Here is a 6119-nt window from a genome sequence, read left to right on the forward strand (position 1 = left end):
AACTGTTACAGCTAGCTCATCTGGCAAATTATCTACAGCAATTATTACAAACTATGTAAAAGACGTATTATCTCCAAATATAACAGAAAACTCTTTATTAATAATTGACTCGTGGAGTGGACAAACAAATATTAATATTTATAATACAGTATTTCAAACATCTACAAATCGAAATTCATGCGAAATATTAATTATTCCACCAAAGTGTACGTCTATATGCCAACCTTTAGATGTCGGATTTCATAGACAATTAAAACTTTTAGCTAAAGAAATTTTAAATGCTATACAATTATTCTGTAATGATTCTTCGATGAAATTGTTTTGGACAACTAGAAATGGCATTATAAAATTACATTCGATTCTTCATCATCAATTATCTGCGCCAATATTTAATAATTTGATTAAACATGCATGGTTCGCTTCTGGACTCATAAATGAAAAGTGTCAATTCTTAAATGTAAAACAAGTTTGTTTTTCTTTTTTAAACACTGACAGTTTAAATTGTGTCGAGAGTAATTGCGAAAATCTTCGATTTGTTAAATGTGCACGATGCCAACAGATTCTTTGTTTATTTTGCTTTGTTGAAAAATATCATGTAAATAGTTGCCCATCTAATAATTTGTGAATATAATAACTTTTAAATATATCTATTAAAATGTATTTATTTATTACGTTTCGATTGTTTTCTTTATATTTATTCTATCAATACTTTTATATTAAATTTCATTGTTAAACTAGTATATATATCTAATCTTTTATAATATTTATTTGCGTTTCCTTATTGAGTTATTGAGTTTCCTATTTGAGTCATTCCTTCTTCCACTCTGTAAATGTAATACAGTGATACCTCTGTTTTCGTAGTGTTTAATACTAAAAAAATTAAGAAATTAATATAAAATGAGTATAAAAAACTAATACAATGGTCTCCGAAACAGAATCGCCATCTAACTGTTTCTGATTGATCGAAATTAATAATAACTGTTCGGCCTCTTCAATTCTTTGCGGTCTCTGTTTCATTAGCACATTTACGCCTTTCGCTACATTAGCCTCCGTTTTTCGCCACAACGAAACTTATCGTGGATGCCGACTTCCCGTACAGTACATGCGACCGATTTCAGCAATCTTAATGCCGGTCACGTATTTTTTAATGATTTCCTTCAACTCGATCGTGTTCCTGGCCTTCTTCGAAGGGCTACTGGCTCTGGAAACTTCCCACGATGGAACTAAAAAGAATGGAAGCAATGGAATTGTTTGGCTAGACGCGCGGAGTAATGCTCATACAGCAAAAAACACCGCCACGATGACTTGTGAGCAGAAAAATGCGTAGGTCGCTCTTTGTTTTCGCAAAATTAGCAACGAGATCATGTGGCACTCCGACGAAATCCGAGGCAAATTTTTTGCACAAAATGACGAAAACCAAAGTCAACAAAAATCGAGATATTACTGTATCTTCCTCCGCGACCCTTTCACTACTAAAAATTTTCATATTTGTGTTAAACTACTATAAAATAGTACGACATTTGATTGCTATTAATCCTGATTAACACTTTTAGTAAACATTACAAATTTGATATAGAGTTTGTATACTTTTAACGTAATTAAACTAAATTTTATTAATTCTTCTCCCATTTCCGAAAATTCCAGCATTTATTCTAAATGTAATATCGCCGTCTTCCTCCGCGACCCTTTCGCTTCTAAAAATTTGCATATTTGTGTTAAACCACTATAAAATAGTACGACATTTGATTGCTAATAACTCTGATTAACACTTTTAGTGAATTCTAGAAATTTGTCATAGAGTTTGTATACTTTTAACGTAATTATTAACTAAATTTTATTAAAATCTATTAGATGACACTCCGACAGTTCCCTTGTTAGTGATCCAACACCCAAATCATAACTACTCCATAAGATTTAATACTACAACACTTCGGATCCATTATTATTTTTGTTTTTTTTTCCTTGAGAAACGAAGGAGATGCATAAATCACAGGAAAAAGTAAAAGTAACAAGTAATATAAAAAAAAAATTTCTCTTATATAAGATATTTATGTATATACATATTTATCAGTGGCGTGCCGTGACATTTGATGATAGGGAAGCTGTGTTTCTGTAAGAAGCCGACTTCCAGGGGCAATCAGTTAATTGCGCGTCAGTAATGGTCTAGGCTCTAGGGTCCATTCGTACATGGGCGGTGGCTGTAGAGACAAAGACGACAAGTATCTGACAAAAACCGTTTATTTTAACAAAATAAACATACACTATGTACAAAATAGTTTGCTTTAGGACAATCAGTCGTTCGGACGTCCTGGGCATCGATGTGGTTCTTCGATGGTCGATCGAAGGTGGCCCCGGGACAGTGGCGTCGACAAGTCTGTAAGGCACGGGGAGACTTCGTCCGTTTGAGTCGGGGACACAGTCTAAGTCCGAAGTGGCACGGGTTACAGGTTGACACAATAGACTAGAAATTGTTTTTTTTTTTTTTGCGCGCGAATTGACACATGGCGTTTTGGTTGTTCGAAACGTTAATTAACCGAGTGCCAGGTGTCCTCGATTGTCGGAGATTATATCAATCTCCGTTCTTTCTTTCATCCATTTTGATTGGTCGTTCTCCCTCAATCACGCTTCCCGAGTGGTTGGTCCCTGGTTACTAAGCGTAACGAGACTCTTACCTGGAGAGCGAGAAAAGTCAAAATCGAAAAAGAATTCGATCTTCCACCGATCATAAGACGACTTCCTTCCGCGATTTATGGTTTCTGCCTGGCAGTTTGATATAAACAATGGGTGTCCGACTGCAAACGACTTTTACCTGTGTTTTTTTAAACTAATAAATTTTTCTCTAAATTAACCGTTTTTTCGCGTCTTTCATGATGGGTCAGACCTGTCCTGTACATGACATTTCTATAAAAGTTTTAAACAAATACTGGAAATGACAAAAATAAACAATTTATGTATTTTAGTTCTAAAATACAAATAATACAAATTAATATGATACAAACAATGATAGAGAAACTTGTTTTTTTAATTTTTTATAAACTAACTCTATTCGGCGATTTTTTCCGCCAAGTCGTTAATTACTTTATCATAAAAGTCGCCGGTCGACGACTCCATCAACGTATCTAAAAGCTCTTTTTCTATCGAAAGCGACGCTAGCGACGACAATTTTTCCTCCGACCGAGTGCTCCTGGCCAATGTATGAATTCGCTCCGTGTTCGAAAAACTGCGCTCAGCAGACCCACCGGTAGATGATACCGTAAAAATTAATGATATTAAATCATATAATTCTTTTAGTACGTCTTTTTTCGGATCGACATTAATTATAATATGTTTTATGTCTAAGAGTCCGGAATATAGTCCGGACACGAATATAAATATTGCGATTCGCTACGTAATTTAGATAAATCAAAAAGTTTTCCATAAAATTTACTTAATTTAAAGAATTAAAAGACGCTTGGAAAAATTGTTAATAATTTTAACATTATGAAAAACATCTAAAAGTAATAAAAATTCTAAAGATTTTATGTCTGAAAATCTGTCAATATAATTATAATTTCCTTTTAATTATACCGTAATTAAATATAACTTTGCAATAAAACGTACTGTACATAAAAATAACATTGAATACTCTTTACTTTTTAAATCTTAAACAATTCACTTAGTCAGATAGCTCCCTACCCAGTGGCTAGATCGTTGGAAGCGTTAGGGCTGTTTCACACTATGACCGACTGGGCCGACCGGTCCGACTCCTAGTCGTATTGCCATGGCAACAGCAGTCGGTCGACAGACTGGTCGTTCCAGTCGGACAGATTTAAAAAGTTAAATATTTGTAGTCGCGTCGGAGCAGTCGGTGAGCTACAGCCAATGAGAGCTTCGAAGCTATAACCAATCAGAGTTTAGATTTATCCGAAGTTAGAAAATGGCGGAAGGTAAAGTTTCTCGGAAGCTTTAATAAACGAAGTTAGAAAATATCCATGGCTTTATGATATTCGGCGAGCCGATTATAAAGGCGACATTGAAAAAAATAATTGGTTAGAGTAAAGCGAAAGGTATCCAGCTAAAAAAATAGTCTTAAACTTCATATTAACGAATAGACGTAGACATATCTAAATGTAATTTGATACGCTGAATCGATTGGTATTAAAAAAATATTACTTACGATCAACCGTTTAAAAGTTACGAACGATTTTTTATTTCCGTCTATTTGCTTCGTTTAAGAACAACTTTATTAAGAAATACGCAGGCACTCATCGATATTAACAAAACGAATTACTTTAATTCACCATAATACATTTCATTTACAAGAGAAAGCGACATTAAAAATGCTAAAATGGTGTCGTTAGCCCGCGAACACACGACAACCTTATAAAGACGGCCATGTTTTCTGTTTAAATTGAAAAACTTACCACGATTGGCTAGTGTTCTGATCTGTAAGACGCGTTCCGATTGGTCCTTACGAGTCGGCCACCGACATAATCGTACTCAGTGTGAATTCTTTTACTACTAGTCGGCCCGATTATAGGCTCGGGCGAGTCGGACCGGTCGGCCCAGTCGGTCATAGTGTGAAACAACCGGCTAAATCGGCTGAGGTTGGTGCTCTGTAAAGCGCATGCGCCAATGCCCTCTGGCTGCTTTACGCCATTCAGTTATTCTCACCGTAAAAGCTGTCTCGGAAGCGCTTCCATTCCGCCACTGACATTCGAATATACAATAGCAATCTGTTAGTAATTTCTGTTAGGGAAGTTGGATCAATTGAGCCAGCAAGGATGAAAACGGGAGACGGACTAAACTTCTATACGTCTTCACTCCACTGAGAAGAACCACACACAGACCACCAACCACTGGTCATTAACACAAAGGCAAGAAGTCCCAGGGACGTGGGAAACAAATGAAAATAAACACTCTCACCGTACGTCACAATATAACTGTCAAAAGAACATGTGACAAACTTTAACACGTGACAGCCACATGTCTAACAATCCCCCGCTTGGCTGTTGCGTGGCCAAAGGTTATTCAATAACAGTTAACATATTAATATTAGCGAATATTAAGACCCAATAGTTTACAACATTTCTTGTGTTTATTCGGACCGAGTGCCTTTGTCAATACATCTGCAGGCATATTTTCGGTTGAGATATGTTTTAGTTTTATTTTACCTTCACTGACGAGGTCCTTTACAAAATGTAATTTTATGTCTATATGCTTTGCCCTTTTGTGAGAGCCTTCCCCATTGGCCAAACATATTGCTGCTTGATTATCAGAAAATATACAAGTCGTTTCTGTTTTAAGTTCGCCTGATAGCACTTCTCTTAATAGCGATTTAAGCCAGATTGCTTCTTTGCTAGCCTCGGTAATTGCTACATATTCTGCTTCGCACGTTGAAAGGCTGACAGTTGTTTGTTTACAACTTGACCAGCTCACAAGGTTATTCCCTATTTTAAAGCAGTAACCAGAATATGATTTTCTGTCATCTTCATCGCTAGCATAATCCGCATCGCAGAAACCTACAATGTCTATTTCTCCGTTTCTTTCATAACTAAGCACTACATCCGCAGTTCCTTTTAAATATTTAAATACCCTCTTTACTGCCTTCCAGTGAGTTCTGTCAAATGCATTGTTATATTTGCTCAAATGTGAAACAATATGTGCGATATCAGGACGGGTCATTACTGCGGCATTACATTAAACAGCCTATTGCCTGCTGATATGGTATTCTCGACATCAACTCAGAATCTATTACCTGAGGTTTCTTGAATTTTAAGCTAGAATCGCATGGAGTTGAAACAGCATTACATTTGTCCATAAAAAAAACGTTCTAAAATTTCATGAATGTATTTTTCCTGGCTTAGTGTAATTTTGCCTGTGTTGCTATCCTTTCTAATTTCTATCCCTAAAAAGGACTTTGGAGAACCTAAGTCTTTTAGTTTAAACGATTCTGTCAATCTCTGCTTAATTTCGTCTACCCATTTATTATTGTTGTGAGCTATTATAATATCGTCTACATGAATCAGCAATAATAAAATTTTCGTACCTTCAGCTCTATAATATAAACAGTCATCAGAGATTGATCTTTTCAGTTTTATCTGCATAAATTTTTCTTTTAGTGTTTGTTGCCACACACG

At 35.7% G+C, this 6119-nt stretch overlaps 1 protein-coding gene across 1 annotated transcript; it reads right to left on the bottom strand.

Moving 5' to 3' along the window:
- Nucleotides 1–5034: 5034 nt before the first annotated feature.
- Nucleotides 5035–5664, bottom strand: LOC136980402 (uncharacterized). Its single transcript, XM_067276508.1, has one exon. It carries the CDS (start codon nucleotides 5662–5664, stop codon nucleotides 5035–5037), a length of 630 nt encoding a protein of 209 aa, XP_067132609.1.
- Between the last annotated feature and the right edge of the window lie 455 nt (nucleotides 5665–6119).

This window comes from Centruroides vittatus, unplaced genomic scaffold (assembly GCF_030686945.1).
Source record: "Centruroides vittatus isolate TY-2023 unplaced genomic scaffold, ASM3068694v2 contig_7, whole genome shotgun sequence".
NCBI lineage: Eukaryota > Metazoa > Arthropoda > Arachnida > Scorpiones > Buthidae > Centruroides > Centruroides vittatus.